Source organism: Rhinolophus sinicus, chromosome 2, assembly GCF_057876585.1.
Source record: "Rhinolophus sinicus isolate RSI-liver-muscle chromosome 2, RSI-T2T, whole genome shotgun sequence".
In the NCBI taxonomy this organism is placed as follows: Eukaryota; Metazoa; Chordata; class Mammalia; order Chiroptera; family Rhinolophidae; genus Rhinolophus; species Rhinolophus sinicus.
Window position 1 is genome coordinate 82178353 of NC_142502.1, and position 23037 is coordinate 82201389.

The following is a 23037-nucleotide window of genomic DNA, read 5'->3' on the forward strand; positions in this document are numbered from 1 at the left end:
GCATGAACCTTGCGTTGGATTGGAGAGAAGAGCTATGGGGTTAATATTCCAGGGAAAGGACATAGTTGAAAGGAAGTAATGAGTCAGATTCAAGAGACAGGATTGCTAGGACTACATGTCTGGGAGACAGTTGACGAAGCAATTAAATTTGATGCAAGCATCACACAATTGTAAAACAGGAAGAACTGTTACAAATTCAGAAATCTGATTTTACCCATTAGGAAAAATAACCCCCTCAGGCCCAGGGAGTTTAATACTTACCTGTGATCATTCCATGGTATACCCCGGACTCGTGAATATTGTTTAAAGTAGGGTGACATATAATTTACTAGCCGCACATGGATACTTTTGAGAGGGTTAAAATGCTAAACTAAATAGAAAGCTAGGATAACAGTTGTAAATCAGAACTATTCTGAGCAAAGCTGAACGTATGCTCACCCGATTTATGAGAAAATAGGTGCTTGGCTTAGTGAAGGTAATGTTGCTCTTTGCATCCTTTGTTATATATGTGTTTTTATCTTACTGTGATAATACAAAATATTGCATTATATTATGGTAATGTAGAATATTGTCTCTTTAGCTATGTTAAGCTTGAAGCAGTCACCTGGCCTTGTGGGTCTTTTGTATTTCACCTTCCCTCAATTTAATAGAGCTTCTCTATACATTAGACTCACAAAAGTTCTCTGATAATTTCTCTATTCATCAACTCTGTAATCTATTTAAAACTTTTAAAAGCTTTACCAGCATTCTTACTATTCACTTGTAAAAGCTCATTTTCTGCAAGTAAGAAAGAGCCAGCTGACTGCTATTCATAGCAGAAAGCATAACCTACATTCCCCATCTGTGGGTTCAGCCGAACAGTGTGATTGTTGACATCCCAATGATCATTATTTTTCCCAAAGCTTTAGTGTTCCTGCTGAAATCAGTGCTTTCTTGAGGCCAGCCTTTCAGATATAATAAAAAATGAAATAACCATGCTTTTGCCCAAAGACTTGAGACAAGCACTCAACCTTTCCAGAGGTCTCAGCATACCATAAAAGTTGGCTGCATCTATTTGATCTTCAGCTTTTAGTACATGTTACTTTTGTGTAAAGCATTGTAGTACAGAGTATTCAGTCTATTCTTTTTATTGCAGAGTCCTAATGTATTTCACTAGCACCATAGTTACCAGAGGAAAATAAATTATAGTAGGGACTATACCAGTTCAGGGGATTACAAACATGATAATAAATCAGTGACAATGAGTTGTGATTTCAAGTGACCTCAATCTTAAACTACTAAAATAAACAGAATAGTATCTCTATGGTTACTGTTCCACATTTTATTAAGTATTGAAGTACAGACACATTCGTCTTCCGTGTGTGTGTGTGTGTGTGTGTGTGTGTGTGTGTGTGTGTGTGTGTGTGAATGACAGCACTGCACATCAATAACCTCCAGGATGGAGGAGACACTGACATTTAGTGGCTCAGTTTCATAGATAGTCCAGTGAGTCACATTATAGACAATGCTCTCATTTGGGTCACATTGGTAAGGTTGGAATAACATCAGAATGCATTCATTTTTGTGTGTTTGGTTGGTTTGGTTATGTTTTTTAAATTTTACAAAGAAATGTATCAAAGTATTTTACATGGTTCTCATGATGACTAAGTCATAACCAATATTTACACAATTCAACTGTGGAGGTCAAAGTATTTTACATACTAAAGAATCTCAAACACACACACACTGGCTTCAGACCAAGTCTTAAAACCATGCAGCTGCATACAATGGTGACACACCCAAAAAGCAGAATGGGCAGGCACCAGATCCCTGCTAAAGTGAATCCTGTTCCGTAGAGTCAGCCCCTATACAGCAGCTCCTCCACAGTAGTCAAGGCCAGTCCTTACAACCTATCAGCCAGAAGGTCAGTCCTTTCCATTGTCATACACACAGCCCATAACAAACTACAACAGGATGGTACATACAACCCACAAAAGGGATACACTTGGGGTACCTGGCTCAGGTGACCAGGGAGACTGCACCACTGGGCCCCACAGGATACCACTACATAAGGCCAGCCAGGGAGACGTACAAACCCTGCATATACATTTAAAAAACAAACAAACAAACAAAACAGAGAAGCAGCCAAAATGGGGAGACAAAGAAACATGGCCCAAATGAAAGAACAGTACAAAGCTCCAGAACAAGAATGAAACAAATAGAAACAAACACTCTACCAGACGCAGAGTTCAAAACAATGGTTATAGGGATGCTCAATGATCTCAGGGAGAACTTCAACAAAGAGATAGGAAACATAAATATGGAAATAGAAAATACAAAAAGAACCAGTCATAAAAAAAGAATACAGTAACTGAAATGAAGAATACATTAGAGGATTAAGAAGAAGATTGAATCAGCGATTTAGTAGACAAGGTAGCACAAAACACCCAATCAACAGCAAAAAGAAAATAAGAATCCAAAAAATAAGGATAATTTAATGGAACTCTGGGACAACATCAAACATACAAACATTAGCATCATGGGGTACCAGAAGGAAAAGAAAGAGAGCAAGGAATTAAAAATCTATTTGAAGAAATAATGATAGAAAGCTTCCCTACCCTGGTGAAGGAAGTGGACATACAAGTTCAGAAAGCACAGTGAATCCCAAACAAGATGAACCCAAAGAGTCCCACACCAAGACACAAAATAGTTAAAATTCCAAAGGTTAAAGACAAAGAAAATATCTTTAAAGCAGCAAGAGAAAAGCAGTTAGTTACCTAAAAGGGAGCTTCCATAAGACGGTCAGCTGAGTTCTCAAAAGAAACTTTGCAGGCCAGAGGCATTGGCAAGAAATATTCAAAGAGATGAATTTCAGGGACCTAACAACCTAGATTACTCTACCAATCAAAGCTATAATTTAGAATCGAAGGCCATAAAGAGCTTCCCAGATAAGAAAAAGCTGAGTTCATCACCACCAAACTAGTATTTTAAGGAGTGTTAAAAGATCAAACTTATGAATAATAAAATGGATATAGCAACATATCTGTCAACAATTACTTTAAATATAAATGTATTAAATGCTCCAATCAAAAGCTAGCATGGCTCAATGGATAAGAAAACAAGACCCTTACATATGCTGCCTACAAGAGAACCAGTTCAAATCAAAAGACACACATAGGTTGAAAGTAAAGTGATGGAAATAGATATTTCATAAAAATGGAGGAGTAAAAAGCTAGTACCCATATGAATAGCAGACAAAACAAGTGACAAAAGAAGGACCCAGTAACCCCACTTCTGGGTATTTATCTGAGGAAATCCAAAATGCTATTTCAAGGGGATGTGTACATCTATATGTTCACTGCAACATTATTTACAATAGCCAAGATGTGGAGGCAACCTGGTTGTCCATCAATAGATGGATGAATGGATAAAGATATGGTGGTACATACATATAATGGAATATTGCTCGCTCATGGAAGGGAATGGGTTCTTGCCATCTGTAGTGTCATGGATGGACCTGGAGGGTGTTGCGCTAAGTAGAGTATATCAGACAGAAAAAGACAGACGCAATGTGATTTTGCTTATATGTGGAATCTAAAGAACAAAGCAAGCAAGCAAACAAACAAAACAAAAACAAACTCATATTGATACAGAGAACATTTTGATGGTTGCCATATGGAGGGTCATTGGTAGGGTGGATGAGAAAAGGGAAGGGATTAAGAGTATAAATTTATTGTTACACATTAGTCATGGGAATATAGGGTATAGCATAAGGAATATATGAAATATAGCCAATAATATTGTAATAACTATGTATTGTGTCAGATGGGTACTAGGTTTACTAGGGTGATAGATGGCAGGGGGTTGGGGGACAGGGTGAAAAAGGTGAAAGAATTAAGAAGTACAAATTGGTAGTTACAAAATAGTCATTAGGATGTAAAGTATAGGAAATATAGTCAATAATATGGTAATAACTATGTATAGTGCCAGGTGGGTACTAGACTAGTCAGGGGGATCACTTCTTAAATTATGTAAATGTCTAACTACCATACTATGCACCTGAAATGAATATAAAGTAATATTGAATATCAACTGTAATTGAAAAAAAAAATAAAGGGGAGTTAAAAAGGTAAAGAGGAATAAGAGGTTGAAATTTCCAGGTATAAGAAAAATAAGTCATGGGGATATAATGTACAGCATAGGGAATATAGTCAATAATATTGTGATAGAGTGGTATGGTGCCAGATTGTTGCTGGACTTATCATGGTGTATAAATTACATCTGAAACTAATATAATACGGTGTGTTAGTTATAGTTTAATAAAAATATTTTTAAAAAAGAAAAAAATACCAAAGTATTTTACATTTTTATCACTAAGTCACAACCAGTATTTATAAAATTTATTCAACTTTGGAGATCAAAGTACTTTGTCTCCTAGAGAATCTCAATTACACATAAACACACACACACATGCGTGCTGACATAAATTTGGTTTTCTCCCCATTGTATGCAGACCGTAAGATGAGAGTTTTCTCTGTTCCAGTCCCTTTCTCACATCACTTGTTTCTCATCTGTATATATCCCATTTTTCCTAGGGGCCGTGGGGGTGCCATTCCTCCTCCCCCACCACCTGGTCGGGGTGTCCTCACTCCTCGAGGGACCACTGTGACACGTGGAGCTCTTCCAGTACCCCCCGTAGCTAGAGGCGTCCCTACCCCGAGAGCCCGGGGGACACCAGCAGTGCCAGGATACAGGGCACCTCCTCCTCCAGCCCATGAGGCTTATGAAGAATATGTAAGTACCCTTGAGATATCAGCTGTGAGGAAGAGTTAAATTAATTGGGTAACAAACTAAACCTCAAAGATATTCATATATGTTGAATATAGTAAATGATGTGTGTTGCCAAAAATGAATGTCATTTGCAACAGGGTTAAAGCAGTGCATTTAAACCTTAACATTTTGGCAAAAGCTTTCATTTTACAGGAGCCATGCTTGTTGTTAGTACCAATTAAATAGCTTGCGTTTTAAGAATCAAAATATCCTGAGGTTTTCTTATATTTAGAAGACTCTATCACTTTCAAAATGGAAATAATTATGAACATAATGTAAATTATCATATATTTAGAAGCTTCTCCTGGGACATAATGAAAGTTAGCATAAACCTCAGAAATATTTGACAAATATAATGGGAGTATATTACAAACTTTGATAATCATGCATGAGAATGTGGCTGGTCTTTCCTTTAAATATCCTTACACTCTCTTTCAGTATATGAAAGATATGGGATTGGCAGATATGAAGAATTTAAAAAAAATGTAGAAGAAGTGCAGTGTCTATAAACACCCCCCTCTCTTACCATCCACTGTATTGCTTGATATACCCTTTGACCTTCCATCCAGGTTGCTACTATTCCACAGGTGGCATTGCATTCTAGTCCCTGTATCCATTTCTCCTACTACATTGTGAAAATTGTAAAAAGGGACAGTTTCCCCTTCACTTGTATAACCATAGTAAGTCCACTCTAAATGTCAGGGTGTATTGATGCAAGCCAGATCATCATCCTATGAAACAGATTCATCGTGCCGTTAACCTCTGCAGCACGTTACTCTCCTGATCTAGATGTTTGTTTCACTCAACAACCCACAAACATTATGTCGTCTGTGAGTGATTACTTACTAAATATAAACTCTTCAAGGACAGTTACTGTCACATGCTGGACACTCAAAACCTGTAAATGTTCTATGGGCTGGTTAATCACCAAGTAAAATTTAAACCAATAATAAAATGAGCATGGTTGATAGGTGTCACTAAGACTACTTTAATATGGAGATTAAGTTAGTTTTGGGGAATAATGTTACTGCTTAAATAGGAAACAATAACTAATTCCTGCAAGAGTGAAGAAAAAATATTGTTAGGAATCCATTTCTATTGGAAAAGTGTAGATGTGTTCTTCTAAAGTATCTTTTATACAAAATCAGGTCTCAATATTTAAAATCTTGGACAACATGGGAGGTCCAAAATCAGAAGCAGAAAACACATTTTACTCTATAAACAAGCCAAGCCCACAGGTCATGAAATACAGAGTTTAGTCTTGATTCTGCCACCTCTTCCCTGAGACATCGTATATACAAAATAAGTACTTGTTAAGTGAATGAATTAAAAATCTGCAACAGGGAAAATGGGATCATGTTTTAATCTCTGAAGAACCTTCTAGCTTTACCATCTTTATGTACATTGCCACTATGGCGTTTTTGTCTTCCAAATAGAGTCTTAAACAGTTAGATCTTTATTTCAAAAATTAAAGAAAGGGAAAAGCTTTTTGGTTAATAGTGGTCAACACTGTTATTAATCAAAGAATGTATAAGGCATATATAGGGCACCAGGAAAGAGAACAAGATAGGCAAAAAGTTGTAGCCTTTCACATGCATTCCAGTTTATAGTCAATAAGTCACCTGAATACAAGGCAAATAAGAGTAATCTAGGAAAGCATAAAGAGTTTATTGGAACATGGGTAGAATAGGTTATATTCTGAAAGGTGGAAATCAAGGAGGACGGTTGGTTCTTAAAGTAAGAAAACGTATATGTAAAGTCATGTAATCTGAATGTTGTACTTATATTTAAATTATCTAATCCTTTTTATTCATTCACTCAGTCATTTAATGAGCGTCTATCTTATTTCAGGCACTGTTCTGAAGCTCCTAGAGAAGTAGTTGTAAACAAAACAGACCACATAGCTGCTTTCAATAAAGCTTGGATTTTAGTGGAAGGAGACAGAAAACAAACATATATAAACAAAGGAATAAAGTAATGTCAGGTAGAGAACAAGAGCTCTCAAGAGAGGTAGAGGGAGGGCACTACCGCAGAATGGGACCTTAGGAAAGGTTGCTCTGAACTGGAAAGTTTGGCAAATGAAGGGGGAAGTCTAAGCCAAGGGGCTGCCTCTAAAGAAACAGCTAACATAAATGCCCTGAAATGGAGCCCGCTTGAAATATATGGGGATGAGCAAGGAGGGCACTGAAGCTGGAGCAAAATGTATGAGGGGGAGGTAGTAGATAAGGTCAAGAGATGGACAGGACGATTCATGTTACTACTGGAAATTTTTGTGCAAGAAAGGGATGAGATCTTTATTTCAAGACAAGAAAGGGACTATATATATATATATATATATATATATATATTCTTTTTTTTTTTTAATTGGGGAACAGTGTGTTTCTCCAGGGCCCATCAGCTCCAAGTCGTTGTCCTTCGATATAGTTGTGGAGGGCGCAGCTCAACTCTAAGTACAGTCGCCGTTTTCAGTCTTTAGTTGCAGGGGACGCAGCCCACCATCCCATGTGGGAATTGAACCGGCAACCTTGTTTTGAGAGCTCGTGCTCTAACCAACTGAGCCATCCGGCCACTACTCCAGAAGCTCAGAGGCAGCTCGTTGTCTTCAATCTAGTTGTGGTAGACACAGCTCACTGGCCCATGTGGGAATCGAACTGGCAACCCTGTTGTTCAGATCTTGCGCTCTAACCAACTGAGCCATCTGGCCACCCCTGGATTTACATTTTTAAAGGTTTGTCTTGCCTGCATCATAGAGAACAGAATATGGGGTGGGTGGACACAAGTGAGACTGGTGAGTAACTCATTGCAATATCTCCCACTGACAAAATGATGGCTTGGAATGGATGAGAAGAGGTTAGATTCTGAGTGTACTGTGAAAATGATCTATTAGAATTTGATGATGGAATAAATGTAGGATGTGTGAAAAAAAAGAAAGGAATAAAGGATAATTTTTGTGAAGTGAAGGTTAAACTGAACCTGGGTTAAATTGAGATGTCATTTATTAAAATGAGGAGTACCACGGGGGAAGTGGGAAGTTCAGTTTGAAATCCTGTTTGAAGGTGTTTGGCCTTCAGGGAAGTCTGTTGTGTTGCTGTGGGGACAGGACCTGACATTGGAAATAGACAGTAGCGTCCTGATTTGAATTCTAGCTGTGTCTGTAGCTGTGTAATTTACAAACACTCTGAGGCTTGGATTTCCCTTCTATATATTGGAGATAACCATCAGCCTCACAAAACTGCGTTGATATTAGAGATAATATACTATGTATATAATATATAATATATTAAAAATAACATTCATAGCACTTATAAGTGTGCCTAACTACCTAGAACATATAGACATTCAATAAAAAGTAATTATTATGTAAACCTCCATCACGTAAAATATTCTTTAATTTCAGTCCGGGATAAGCTATGGACCCGTTAAAGTCATGTTTGTGAATTAATTGGGCATCATTGGTTGCAAATATCAAAACAAATTTTATCTTCTTTTTGTAATAAATAATTAAGTAAACAAATGAACAAACACACCTGGGGGATGATATATGACTGTAACATCATGAACTTCAATAATAGGAATGCCATCAGGCCTTAAGAAAGGTCTGAGCCAAAGAACTAGAAACTATCAAGAGTTTCTCCCCATATCTCATCTCTTTTTTTCTCAGCATCTATATTTCTATTTCATTTTAATCTACAGGCTGGATTTTGGGGCTTCTCTAATCAACATGGGTCAGCACATGGTAAAATATGTCCAGCCTAGAGCTGCCAAATTTACACGTCCCGTTCCTGTCACCTACAGGGACTGATTGGCTGGCTGTCTCTCAGTCCTAATCTAGATCCCCAGGTAGGAGAATCATATTCACCCAGGCTCGTCAGGTTCTAATGCTAGTGAGTCAGCTATGGACAGTAGGGCAGGAGTTTCTGGAAATGAGGTCTGGGATCAGCCACCAGTGGTGAGTGTAAGGTAGAGGTGAATTTCACAAAATATAAGCATGGTTCTTAAGGCCCTAACCCCAAGGCTAGTATGGGAGTGACACTAGTTTCAGAGAAGGAGAAAATATTATGAACTTGGCAGGTATACCGAAGTAAATGCATGATAACATACTGTTGATCACAGGAAAAAGTAGATCTTGTTTTTAAAAAACTCTTTAATGCCATATGAAAACCTGTCACATGTCATTATTTTTAATTTTTTTCTATAAACAATCCAATGAGTAGATACAAAGTTTACTACACAGCTGTAAACTACTGACAGCAATCTTTTGAAGTCTCAGCACCAAACCAGATTAACACTGAAGAGCTGTTACTCTGCTCTAATTTTAAATTATTGATTCCTCTGGAAGGTGTAAGAAAAACAAAGTTTAAGTGTCTTAATAACAAAATAATGGCACCGTGCTGAGTTGATGGTGAAAATCTCAAGGAGTTCTTAACTTTCAGATAAAATTTCTTAGAAAAGGTCCCTTTTATTATAAATGGCACTACAAGCCAATTCACTCTTCAGACTCTTCCTTCTTCCCTGCTGAGTCTCAGCATTAACTTTCTGGCCACACAGACTGCATATAGGTAATCAAATCCACTCCTTGCAGCTTGCCTGACAAGAAACAGCTTATTGTAAATAAGACTTCTGTTTAAAACCATCATTAGTGTTAGCTAGGCCTAAAAAAAAAAAAAAAAAAAAAAGTGAATTTTCATTTGTTACACATCCTGATCCAGACTAAATATTTTAAATTTTCTTTGCATTGATCTTCTGTTAAGAAGAATACATTTACATTTTAGAGATCCATCATCATGATTGAAGTATATTTAGGGAACTGAAAAGTAGATTTCAGGAAAAAAAACACTCACACACCAAAATATGAAGTCCATTAGCTCTACGGTGTTAAAAGAGAGTAAACTAAAACTTAAACTACTAGGTTCCAGTCACTGTATACTAATTTACTTAATCTCTGATAACACAACCAACCAGTTACTAATTAACTATTTTAGTAGAAGAGGAAACTGAAGCTTGGAATTCAGACTTTCACCTCGTTTTCTGTCTCTAAAACCTCTGTATCTTTGTCACATTAAAATATTTTACATAGTGCTTGTCTCATGGAGAACTCACACATATATATACAGATCATTTGTCTTTCATACCTCCTATCCACACTTCTTTGCATTCGCTTAGCGATATTTAGGACATTGCCCAGCCCCTGCATGAAAACCTCCAATTTTGGAACACCTCTCAATACCTCTAGAAACTAGGTGCTGGAAGTATAAAAACTGTGATTAGAGAGACACTGTCTCTACTCTCACAAGTGTGCCATCTAGTGGGGAAGACAAAGATTAGTCTAACAACTAAGGCATGCAATTTCTGTATAGGGCTATCTCACTCTTTTCCTCTATTGGAGGTAATTTTTGCTCGTATCTCCTCTTTCTTAGAAGATTAAACATCCTAAAGGCAGGAAATGTTTCTTAAATGTATTTTATCTTTGCAATTCTAAGTAAAGTGCTTGCTAATAGCAATTGAATTTAACCTACTTATGACATTGTTAGAAAGACATACATATTAACACTCACATACATATACATATTTTATATAAATATTAAATGACTGAGAGTACAACATAGCATATATTAAGTGCCAAAAAGACATTATACTTGCTCCAAAGGGAATTATCACTACTGGCATGGGTGCTTTAGAGAAACCTCTAAGAGGGTAAGGAAAACAATAATAGCAAACAAAGATGAGTAAGTATAACTTTGAAAAGTAGAGAGAAAAGAGAGGAAGCGCTATGCAAAAGGGATAATAAGTGGGAGGGCAAGAAAAGGGACGTTTCAAAGCAAATCTAAAAAATCTGAGAAGGCAATTTGGGGAAACAAGAATTCTTTTAAAATAGCACTAGGGGCCCTATGCTCAGGGGTTAGAGCACTGGTCTTGTAAAATAGCACTGGAAATAATATGGAGTTATAGGTAACCTAAAATGCTGACATCATAACTTTACTTATTATAATAGAAGTCCATGTAAAGGTTTTTGAGCAGAGGGTAAACTAAGGTTTGGGGGAATTTTATAATTCTCAATTTTTTAGTGGATTGGAGACACAGTGAAGAAAGAAGAGAAGATTTAGGGATTAAATAAGAGTGAGTTTTACTGAGATGTGGCCTTGGCTCTGAGCAAGGCCAAAGATAGCACTGAAGATGGAAACAACAGGGTTTAATGACAAGTGGATGTGGGAGGAAAAGAAAAAGCAATCAAGGCTTGTTCCAAGGTATGTTAGTATATGGGTGGGGGTGAGAGTTGGGGGACAGAAGGAAAGGCGGTAGTAGGGAGGGCTAGGCAGTAAAGAAGCTCCTTTCAAAGACACTGGGAGAGTCCTATCATTGTGCTCACAGGATGAGATCTCTGTTGCAAAACCAAGGTATTTTACCTCCTATATGTTGAGATCACTTCCTCACTTGTCACACTTTTCATTTGGTCAGATGGTGTTAGAGGGGGCATGGCTATTTGTGAGAGTCCTAACTGAATTTTGTGTTGGAGATTCATTTAGTTTGCATTTAGTGGAATATTTTTATTTGTATAATTTAGGTATTCCTGACATTATTTTATAGAAATGATTCCAGGAATACTCTTACTCACTAACCTATTGTCATGACACAACTGTTCATGGACGGAAGACTGACTATTTGATTGTGAACTGCAGCACTGATGCAAAAAGTATGTATTTAATGGTGGGAAAAAAAGTTTTCAGCTGTATTGGGCCAGGTTGGTTCTATGTAAAACTCTTCCTATCACTCAGCTTAGCTATGAACGAAACGTGATAGAAGTTTCCCTCAATTTGACACTAATCCTAATAGCCTATAACACAACCAGTAGTAAGTTGGGAAACTGAAAGAAACTTTTCAAAACTGTCAAAAATAACGAAATTGTTCTATCAACCGTGCTAGAGAAAAAAGAAAAAAAAAAAAAACCTGGATTTTCTGTCCTTGCTACAGAAAATATTATAATTTTAGAAGATGATCAAAAATTATGCCTCTAAAAAACATGAAAAGGTAGTATGGGTATAGATCATGCAGTTTAAAAAATATGCCAAATTGTTTTCTGGATTTTGAGATTTGTGTATTTTCAGCTTTTAAAAGTTGGTAGTTGGTTGTGATTGTCTTTCTCATTCAAGATAAACATTCACTGTAATGTTTAATTTATATTCATAATTTTATAAGCTTTTTTCTTATAGAATGCAAAATTGTATAATCTTCAGGATGCACAAAATCTGGATCTGCCAAAACAATAGCAACATTTGTAGCAAAGTGTATATGGAGGGCTGGAGGATTGGGATGGGGTACTGTTTAAAGAAAAAGCTGACTGTAACTTTTGTTTCTTTCTAGTCTTGAAAGTCTGTTCTGGACCATGTTTAACCATGTTGGTGCTGTTAATAAATAAAAGTTAATGATGTCTTTTTAACAAAGGCTGTATGAAAAATTAAATGTGCATCGAAAAGGCTCGTAACTTCTGCAAGTATTCCATCAGAACATCACACCCTTTGCAAATATAGTGACAACATCAATATATGCTTAAATAAACACTCTGATCATTTATATGTTGCTTTAGCGCACACACACAAAAAACAAACCAACAAATAATAACAGAAAACCTTCAGGTACACAAAATAGTTTCTAGTTTCCTAAGACATAGACTCAATTTATTTTTAAATCGTCTCATGTTTTCTCCGATGATTAATTCTCAGATATCAAAGAGTTGCATGGGGGCACAACAAAGCAAGAAGAGATGTGAGTTTAATACTATATGAGAAATTTTGTATAATCAGTCATGTTAACCTAATTTGTAAAATTCATTTTGACAGTGTTTTTAGAAGCAATTCTTTCCATCAGTCTTAACTAAGCCTATCGGCATTCCAGCCCATCTTATCATCTAATTCAGACTCTGAGGCATCCTTCCAGTAACAATGAGAAAACTAGAAAATTCACTGGTAAATCAATAGTCCTTAAAATTCCATAAATGAGTACAGGCTGCCAACCTTCAGTTTCATGTGTATGGAACATTTTTTTTGACAGGAGAGGGAAATAAGTATTAAATGATAATTGAAATCAATTATCATGCCATTTTTGTGGAAGGAAAGATTACGAGCCTGATCTGTAATCTATTTTGAGGGGAGCCACCTGTGGTGGTTTTCTGTGTAATTGCCAAGAGCCTTCACCCAATGAAAGGAGATTTTTATTAGAGTTTCTAGATTAGATATTTGTATTCCATTAAACATTCTTGTTTGCGTTTCAAATTCTCGTCTCCTCTTAGTAGAGAGTAATTTACCAGAATGTATCATAGATTTTTATGTTTTGAAATGTAACTAAATATTTAAAATTATCAAAACATGTGAGGTTAATGAAATATATTTTGAAACCAGAAGATGAGTGGAATACTGCTGTGGTCCAAGAAAGAAATGATATTTGATCACTATTAAAATATAAAATTATTTTCCCGCAAAATATAAGTCCGTCTTTTAGAATTGTGTGCATTTTCTTCTGAAGTTGAAACTTAAAGAAACAATTCTTCTAGGATCATGTCTTGGATTTTTAAGTGATTTTTAGAACAGATGCAGATTCTTCTGTTGGCCACAACACAACAGATCGTCAATCCTGTATCTTACAATTATGATACGTAATATCCTTTGTAACACTTACAGGATGAAAATAGGTTTCTTGTCTGTTTGCTGACTGTTAGCTGATGGAAAGTATCATATAAAGTATTTTAGAGTTTCCTCTAGGTGCTGCTAAGGGAAAATGTCCATAGTATTTTTGTAGTGTCTGCTATAGGTATGGGGAGGAAAACAGTAGCAAAAATGCCAAAAATTGCCTCCTTAGTCTTAGGGAATTCTACTATTTTTTTTGTTTTTAGCATGTAAGTACATTTTAGGTTACATTATTTTTGTCTTTGGTTCATACACGTGGCCTAAGGATTAATAATGAAAGTGATTTGAGCTTTAATTTACTTCTAGAGGAATGTTCTTAAGAAGATATGTTGGTTATAAATCAATAGTTTTTCTATCATTGCTTTTTTTCCCTTCTGAGTTGATTACGATTTTGATGATTGTATCTGCATTGAAAATATCAAGACCTTGCATAGGGTGACAAGTCATACCCAGGAATCCTAAAATTTATTTTTTCTTTTGCTGGTTGAAACTCGTTGTTCTATATGTTTTGTCAATATCACCCTTACAATTTTCTGAAAACTTAATTAAATACACTAGCCTAGCTAGCTAGATTGTCAATAGCATTTGCAGAAAACCAAATAAGAATGGGTAAATAGGATTGAGTCCTCGTCTAGATTTTGGCTCACTTCCAGTATGGATTCCTCATTCAGCGGAAAATAGTGGCTGCTAAACCTTTCCATCAGTCACAGATCTTTGTGATTATTTTCTGTCATATCTTATGAGCTAAAGGCTTTTACTGGGGAAGCTACAAATGTTCTTTGCAATAACTTCTAATAATCTCAATATTTGAATTAAAACAATTTCTCCTCATTGTTGAAGATGGGAAACTACACTTTCTCTGTATGTGAAACCATATTATGGATTTATTTGCTAGAGAAGGGACACGAGAAGGATCCTCCTTTACCCCTTCTGCTTGTATTTCTTAGAAAAAAAATAGAGAATATACTTTTTTATTTCTCCATATTCCTTTATGTATTTCCATTCACTCTTCATCAGAATCTCAGACTTCTAAATATCCATGTAAAATAAGTTTGTTCTCTGTTTTACACTCACATGGATACTAACAGAGCTGGGGAGCTACAGATCCAACTGGTATGAGTGCTGGATGGAAGGCTAGGGATGCTGCAGGATGAGCAATTTGTTCTTTCAAGTGATCTTTTCTTTCTTCTTTTCTGCCTCTATGAATAAGCCTGAAATCTTTTCTGATTTGTTTTGTTTGTTTGTGTGTTCGTTTGTTTTTTCCTAGGAAAAAATTTGAAGCAACAAACTCACCTAATTTGAATCATGAGGATTGTGCGTCACAGAGATGAGGGAGATTTTTGCTTTTAATGTTCTTGCTGTTCTTCCTGTGAGCAACAGTACTAGATATAACTACTTGAAAATGAAAGCCAATGCCCTTTCCTGTAATTTCAGCCCACATTGTAATTTCTGGTGGTCACTTGCATTGCGATCATTTTTATTAAATAGTAACAGCTTAAACTTATGCCTTTGCAGTATAATAAATAACCAGCCAGAATAGTAACTGGTACCCACCACTGATATATTCAGCTGTTCTGCACAAGTACAGAAAACCAGTTGGTGTCCACTCTGCTTAATCAGATCTCAGATCTAATTGGTTGGGGCTTGAGCCATTCCGGCTGTTAAATATTGTACCACTTTTAGACTGGTGAAATTCTAGTAGAAATACAGTATTACAGAATTTTACAAATAGACAAATTAAATCATTTAAGTTTAGAATTTAAGAGGATTCCTTAGCCAAGGCATTGGAGTAGTTGTTCAAGATAGCTAGTTGCACTGCACCAAAACCACTTTTGTCACAGTTACAGCTGATGATAGCTGTGACTTCAGAACTCCCTGTACTCTTCCTGCTATCATGCTGGTTTCCCAATGCATCCCACATCTCTGCAGACACAGTTGAACATAACCTAATGGACCTCACCTACCATGCTGCATTATTTATGTAGAGTTTCCTGAATGCAAAAGACTGTCATGCACTTTTGGTTGTTATAAAGTGTCTTATCCAATCCACTACTTTATTTTAACATGAAAGAAATTAAGGTTCTGAGAATGAATGATTGAACTAAAGTCACACACTTTGTAATGCCACTCACAGGTCTCCTGATTTTCGCTGCAATGCTTTTTCTAAGGAATATTACAAGGAGCGGGGGTGGAGGATGGGGAACCACAAACTCACTCCTGTGTCTTCCAAATAACTAGACTAATCATCTGACACCTGTGTGAAGCTGAGTTTCAAACTTTTCCAAAATTTATAGGGAGTAGACTGAGAGGGTGACATATGAAAATATTTGAGCCCTCAACCCAATCAGATCCAGCAATGAGGTTTATGGGACTCACATTTCTCGTTATCCTGTTTTCCTTCATCATAAACCTAACAGCCTTCTAGAAGTTTCTCTGTCTTTTATCTCTTTAAGTTAGTGACACTCCCAGAGAAACAAATATTTGCCAAGAGCAAAATATAAACAAAAGTGGAAACCCTAGTTTTCCTTTATTTATTTGAGTAGTTCCTTGTTGGAAATAGGATTTATGGAAATCATGTAAGAGCATCCTTTTCCCCTGTTCTCTCTTACTTCTTTCTAATACTGTACCCAGCAGTCAGGAGTTACAGATGTGAAGACAGTATTGTTTACTGTAATGTAGCAAGCACAACTTGGCGGCAGGAAAATGTTTTAGGAGATATCTTTGGGGATTTAATAGGTAAAAAGTACTAAGTGCTTACTCATTAAGTAGGAACTGACTCCTTCTATATTTGAAACCAGATTTTCAGTAAACATGTCTCTTCTGTTTTACATTCCAAATGTAAGTTAAAGCATTTTAAGCAATACATTATAGAACAGTTATACGCTTAAAGGTCTAAATACAATGAAACAAAAATGTATTTCACTCTATATCTAGATCTCATTTAAGATTTTCTTTTACATAAGAAGATATATTCTTAAATTTTGGACAACATAATATGATAGTTTTCATATGTAATTTAGGCAGCAAATGTCATCCCAAAATAAATCTACTAAATCCCCTCCCTCCCAGAAAGCAATCTCCATGAAAATGGCTTCCCAAACTAACAAGTTTCATCAAGTAATATTCTGCTTTTTTCTATTCTAATCTCATTCCAGAGCTAGCATAACACCCCATTTTCAGCTTTCATCTCCAAAACTATCATAAACCTTGACTTTCCTCTTGACCTATTTGTTCGAGAGTCTCCAGTTATTTGTGGATCTTTCCACTCAAACAGTATTTCTCTTCTTACAGCCATGACTCTGAAACATTTATCAACATCTCCCAAGTTAGGATTCCCCTTGGTTTGTCCATTTCTGTTTACTCGAAACTCAAAAATCTAAAGGTCATCTTTAGATTCTTTATTTTCTGTTTCCAATGCTAAATTCAGATTAGTTTTCCTAAAATCATCAGTCTCTCCCTGTTGCTCAAAGGGTAAGATTCCAATTTCCTAATTTTTCATACACAATATTATGAGAAGATAAAGATGAATACTTTAGTTTTATGAGCTTATAGTTAACTGTGTTTCATTTTCAAATGAGATTTTGACCAAGAATAAAAATAAATAAGCAAACACCAGAAAAAAAAACTTAAATTTTTATAGCCAGTACAGTTAACAGAGATAATTCTTAGTACATTAAAATCTCTTGTGCTAGTTGATTCAATTCAATGTAACATTTATTGAATGCCCAGTCTATATTATGTTATTTCCATGGGAAGAAACAATGAGAGATAAAAATGGTAGTCACTTTTAATAGATGTCTATTGTTTGTTAGGCTTTGCTATACATAATCTCACAACCTTAATCAAAGATAACAGGCATAGGCCTTTTTGTTCCCATCAAGAAATTTGGGGGTCAAAAAATTAGATAAATCTATCAGTCACCTATCTGATAGCAGAGCCAGACAAATGTGTATATCCAACAGACTAACCGCCTGTTGGATATAAAGATGTAAAAGGAAAAGTTCCTGGCTTTGAAAGGGTAACGGATAAGATACCTAGACAAAAAACAAAGCTCACAGATTCAGGGCAGAGTACATAATTTGTGAGGATGAACGCAAGACTTCCCTGTTAGATATATGCTGATGTTTTCCTGACCTACCTTACAAACTGGCTGTAGAGTAGTTATGACACCTGCTGGAAATCCCTTTAAACTAACTTTTTAAAATTTTCTTTGTTTCCATTCAGAAAGGTCGAAGAACTGATTAGTTCTAATGCTATCTATTTGATATTGTACAAATGTAGAAATTTAGGGAAAAAGCAACCGATAATCTTCAACTTTATAGTAGTCAGGATAGATAGTATTGGCTGGGACCGGTAGACGCATTCTCACATTGTTTGGAAGTCTAGAATATTAAAAGTAGCAAAAAAATGATAATAATAATAATATTGACAATAGAAACAACTAATATAATTATCTATAAGCCAGACACTATGCAAAATTATTTACGTTCAGTATTTAATTTTTATAAAAACCTTATTATGTTGGTATTATTTCCATTTTACAGTTGAAGAAACTGAGGTTTAAAGAGGTTAACTAGCATGCCCAAAATTGGTGAGCCAGTAAGCAGCAGAGCTAGTATTCGTAAGTTAGATTTCAAGGGCGGTACTCAGTGTCAAAGCTATTGTATAATTATATAGTACCTACACACGGCAGGTGTTTGCCTAAGAGTTTTATACATATGGACTTAGGTATCCTGTTGGCCCCTTTACCAGTTAAGCACCATTACTGTCTGAGATACCAAAGTTTACATGCAGAGAGAGATCGAGTAGCTAAACCAACATCATCCCTGTGACCAGCAGCAAAACTGAGATTTCAGGACAAGTGGTCTGGCCCAATCCACCTTGCTCTGCTCTCTCTGAGGAATCTTGAGGAGAAAAAGAAAAAAGAAAAAAGAAAAAAAAAAAAATATATATATATATATATATATATATATATCTTTTGGACAATTAGTTTTAAATGATACCAATGAGGAAAGAATGAATGAAAATCTTCAAGGAACCACTTAGTGAAATCTACACGGACTATAGTGAACATATAAAAACGGGTGTGGGCGGGGGAGAGGGAAGGCTTGAAAGACAAGTTGGAGCAAAATAATAAAGTGGCCTGTGGAAGAAATATTTGGAAGAGAATTTAGTTATTAAGTCCATTGTTACTGGAGACTTGTTAAACGTTTCTCTGACATGGAGCATTAATTTGAATGTGCCTACACGTCAGCCAACTGAAGCGGGTGGACACCAGAGGCAAGAAGCGCCACTGAAAGCTTGTGTAATAATCTCAATAGGAGGGAAATAGAAAAGAGGGGACACTGGGAAACATTATGGAAGGTAGAGTAAATTAATTAAAGAAAGCTCTGGAACTAATTCCAGAATTTCAGTTGTGTAAAACATTTTAGGTAATCTAAAAATAGAATGTTATTCAAGATTATTATTATTTTTTTGGCTTGAAAATGGTTTATTCTAGAAAACATTTTTAAAATTTATATATAGGGCAGTTAATTTCTTTTTTTCCGCCTTGAATGAGACATTATTGTCATATAACATGTCAGTATAAGGTATACAATGTGATAATTAGGTACATATATATATTGCAAATTATTACCACAATAAGGTTAGTTAACACATCTATCCCCTCACATTATTACGACTCTGTGTGTGTGTGTGTGTGTGTGTGTGTGTGTGTACGTGTGTGTGTACGTGTGCACACGCGGGCGTGCATGTGTGTGTGTGTGTGTGTTGGTAACACTAAGATCTACGCTCTTAACTTTCAAGTATGTAATACAGTATTTTTAATTATAGTCAACATGTTGTGCATTAGAGCTTATATTTATCTTATAGGTGGGAGTTTGTACCCTTGATCAATATCCCCACATTTCCCCCACCATTAATATTATTTGTTTATCACACTTCTTTTTATTGTAAATGCCTTTTTCAATTTATGTACATCATTGTAAAAGCTTCAGTTAGGACACATTTTAGGCAATTGTTTATAAAACACTGTCTGTAAACGAGATTTTATAAGATTTAGAAGAAGAAAATGTTTTTTATTGTTTTACTGTAAGTAAAATAGTGTAGTCATATCATGACTACAGATTTCTCTTCATCCAAGTTCTTGAACCACTTTCTAAAGAGATGTTTAAATATATCATCACTATAGCATAGTGAGCTTTACACTATTTTTTTTTAGAGGCACCAATCTGTCAAAGGCAATTTTAGACTTTCTTCCAGTTACATAATAGTAAGGAACACATTTTTTTGTTTGTTTCGTTTTGTTTCGCTTAGTAGTTTTATCTTTATTATCTGTCAGGAGTTACTTCCCTGTCTGCAGGACCTCTACAGCCCCTGAGGGGAGCAGTATAGGTCTGGGTAAGTGTAATTCCCTGAGGGAAGGACCAGGGGCTGAGTCAAAAGAGGGAAACACAAGGCCCAAATACAGTGCAGGGAAGGCAACAGGAAGAAAAAGCAGGACCTCCTGATTACTAGAAATATTCTCTTCCTCTTACATGTAGCGTCCCTTGAATTTTCTATTTCTACTCCTAGGAAAGCATTTAAACCATACTCTATCGGAATTGTGGAATGGTCATTATCCCAATATATTTTCTAGACATTCTTATCCCTACTAGCTTTCTACCTTTCTTCCTATTCTTTCATGTTCTTTAGCCAGACACAAACCAGGACATCTAGAGAGTACACAAGATGGCCAATCCAATGCAGGGGTCAGTAAACCTTTACTGTAAAACTGTACTGTAAAAGGCCTGAAAGTAAATATTTTTGGCGTTGAGGGAAATACCATCTCTATCGTGACTACTCAACTTTGCCATTTGTAGCACAAAAGGAACTGTACACAATACACAAATGAACAAGAGTAACTATATTCCAATAAAACTTTACTTACAAAAGCAGGAGGCAGGGCCATATTGTCTAGCATCCATTATATTTCATGTTTACTTCACGACAAATATCAGAATCAAATTAATAAGAAGCCTATTTCTGCAAAGGTGGCAAAAGGAAGACCCTGCAATTTTAGCTTTTGTGAATTTCCTGAGGCTGCTCCTTTTCTCAGAGGAGATTCATGTCAAAGTGAAGGCATAGAATATTACATAAAACCATCAAATTTACTCAATTTGTTCTCAGGGATGATGGCTTGCATAGAATTGTTTTTATTTCAAGCCTCTCCCGCCCTTTTAATTTACAGATACATATATGATGCAGCATACTGCTAAATTGTTCACTGCAGCAGCTGAATACCATTAAAGAAAAAAATGTCATTTTCAGCAGAGCTCTGAAGGCTGGGTGACGGAGACATTGTGCAAGTGAGTGTCTGGCTAAATGATAAATGAGCTTAGATCCTCATTTTTTTAGAAGAATGTAGGTACAGTAATACCAATATTCTATAAAGCTACCTACTTCTGATGATAAATTCTCCTGTGTCACCTCACTGGTAGTGCTATGTCCCTGCCATTTGTAATAATCTAGTATTGTAAGCTAGTGTCAGAAAAATATTCACACAAGTGCACTACTTGTTTTCTTCTGAAAGGACCTGTTAGCCATCATGCTTCAGACAGACTCAAATTTAACACATCCTTTAAAAAATGTATTTGGCAGTAAAAATGTTGTGGAAATTGATCTTGTTATAAAATTTAGCACCTTAGATTTAACATTAAGGCCACTTAGAGACTTCAGCAATCAGTAAGGCAGAGAGGGAACAACTGAATTTCAAGGTAATGGTTTGGAAGCCATAAAGTGAGAAATTGGAACAGGCTACAAAATCTAATCTTTCAAGTTGGTCATTTATTTGTCAACTACTCCTGGTCTAGGATACTCCACATACAAATAAATAAATAATGTCTTCCTGTCATTTTTTTTAATCTGAGGGGAATAGAGCTGAGACTTTCAAGATTACCTCAGTTTCACAGAGGCTCAGCAGGAAAAATCAGAACCATGCAACAAATGACAAAACTAAAATAATATAATAGTAAATTAATATAATATGTTGATCATAATTAAATTTAAATTTGGAGAGTTATGATCAAATATGCTAGTTTGACTTCAGAAATAAGGTATTATAGAATGTTAACTATTAAGGGCATGGAAATTAAAATAATAATCAAGTTGACAAGAGAGGGTGAAAAGTCCTATTTGTATACTATGCCTGTTATCCACTTGATTTTAATGACAGATTTTATAGTCAGGACAAAATTCAATAGAAGGATAGATGTAATATTTCATGGAAATATGGAATGTTCCTATTCAAGGCTCCCCCTAGTCTGTGAAGGACAGGCAGTTATAGAGATGTAATTGCAACCTATTTCTCAGAGTTAAGCCTGGATCCATCCTGACAGTGTAGATTGTACAATTTCTGAAGCGCGTCACCTTTAGGCGAGAGTGGGACCCGAGTGAAACAGATTGAAAGGACTTCACTTATTGGCTCCTGTAACATGCATATATTATATGGCATTTTTGTTTACCTGGGATCTGGATTCTCATGGGCAGGCTTGACGCTTCACTTCCTACTTCATTTCCCCCACATACTGATTCTATAAACCTTATGTTCAGCCTGATCTATTTACTATCTCAGCACATCATATGTGTTTTCACATCTCCCTGTTTTTACTCTGTATATAATTCTTTTTACTTTTCAAGTGCGCATGTGAATACACACACACACACACACACACACACACACACACACACAACTTGTACATGATGGGATCTACTCAAACTTTCATGTCCCCAACTCAGAATTCACACCCCATTCTTGAACTAACACCTTAAAAAGTGATGATGCTTGGTTCAGTCTACCTTTACTGTAGTCAGTCACATACCTGTCTCTTCTAGAATGTAATGGACCTCTTCTTTATTTCCTACGTTATTTTGCAAATAATAAGTAGCCAATAAAAAAAATCAGTTAAGTGTATAATTTAGCATTCTAGCCAGACAACTGAAAAGATGTGGAACCTCTGCAGGGGATAGAAGGATATAAGAAATCTCAGGAGGCATTTATAGCATGGCATCAGGAGTTCTAACTAGACTCCCAGACTGACGCCTGGATAGGGGTTATGGTAGAGGGAACTAGGCTCCCTCCACCTAGCTACCACTGTTATTCACGCGTGCTTGTTCAGATCTGTTTGGCTCTCATCACTGAGATCTTTCGGATGCATTTAGATGAGGTGCTCATCTTGTCATCTTGAGATGTATAAGACACATCTTTCTCTACCAGGATTAAAGTTGTAGTGGAGACACAAAGAATAAAGAGGCACCTAAGCAAATATTGACTAGTTAGTGATTAGAAAAATAAAGTATTTGCTTAGTAGTAATTACTGGTTTAGTTGGAGAAGGAGGAAAAAGTATACTCATTTAGGTAGGAGGTGGGCTAAATCACATCAGTTAATTCCAGGTCTAAATTAGATACATTTGTGCTTGTTCTGTTAGCTATTCTGTTTAATCCGTATGAGTTTTATACATAGATTTACACATGTTTTAAATGAGGCACTTTGTAAAAAAAAAAAAAAGG

At 36.0% G+C, this 23037-nt stretch overlaps 1 protein-coding gene across 1 annotated transcript in view; it reads left to right on the top strand.

Annotated features, from left to right (window-relative positions):
- Positions 1 to 23037, top strand: part of KHDRBS2 (KH RNA binding domain containing, signal transduction associated 2) — a 518085-nt gene that overhangs the window by 322867 nt on the left and 172181 nt on the right. The window contains exon 6 of the mRNA XM_088795635.1: positions 4575 to 4773. Within this exon, the coding sequence (XP_088651761.1) occupies positions 4575 to 4773 (199 nt within the window). The remainder of the gene's footprint in view (positions 1 to 4574; positions 4774 to 23037) is intronic.